Source organism: Penaeus monodon, chromosome 22 (assembly GCF_015228065.2).
Source record: "Penaeus monodon isolate SGIC_2016 chromosome 22, NSTDA_Pmon_1, whole genome shotgun sequence".
Classification (NCBI taxonomy): domain Eukaryota; kingdom Metazoa; phylum Arthropoda; class Malacostraca; order Decapoda; family Penaeidae; genus Penaeus; species Penaeus monodon.
The window spans coordinates 1,634,801-1,635,476 of NC_051407.1; the positions used below are offsets into that span (position 1 = coordinate 1,634,801).

The following is a 676-nucleotide window of genomic DNA, read 5'->3' on the forward strand; positions in this document are numbered from 1 at the left end:
CTTGCATCCACTGCACTGTATTTCCTCTACCCGTATTTACACACACGACACATCAGCACCTACTGGCATCCGCACCTAATACCCAAGTAACAAACCCACCTTGTCCTCAGTACCTCTAACATGTGCGTAAATTTTCTTGCCAGAGACTTGATCTTTCCCTTGAGAAAGCAATGCGAGGCCGACTGACAGGAGCAGCACTTTCCACATTGCTTCGTAGTTCTGTCTTTCTATCGTTGGCTTCTGAAAGGAGAGGACGGGAGGAATAAGGGGATGCTGAGATAACTCAGACATAGGGAAAAGACTTTTTTCCCTTTTTTTTCTTTTGCGAAATTTATATCAATTTTCCCGTGAGACTTTCGCTTTCTTTGGCCATTTGGCGCAAACTTGATTGAAAGCATAACAACATTAATAATGAAAATGTTCTGGTACTATGAGATCAATATCGAAAGTATGCAAGACAAAAAAAAAACACAGATACCCTGACATCGTAGTAGACAATTATAGACGCTAAACCTGATAATTAACTGCTTAGGTTAAAATCATAGCAATTACTGTTAAATGTTGCAATTTGCACTTTTACCATAGGAAGACTGGAAAATATAAATCTTTATTCACACGAGCCACTTGCTTCACTTCACAATTTAAACTCATACCATCAAACTGTACAACAAAATGT

General features: G+C 38.9%; 1 protein-coding gene across 3 annotated transcripts in view; it reads right to left on the reverse strand.

Moving 5' to 3' along the window:
• Positions 1 to 676, reverse strand: part of LOC119587466 (chymotrypsinogen B-like) — a gene marked incomplete at its 3' end in the record, with an annotated part of 6,325 nt that overhangs the window by 3,701 nt on the left and 1,948 nt on the right. For all 3 annotated transcript variants that reach the window (XM_037936193.1, XM_037936192.1, XM_037936194.1), the window contains 1 exon segment: positions 100 to 240. In XM_037936193.1, coding sequence (XP_037792121.1) covers positions 100 to 207 — 108 coding nt within the window.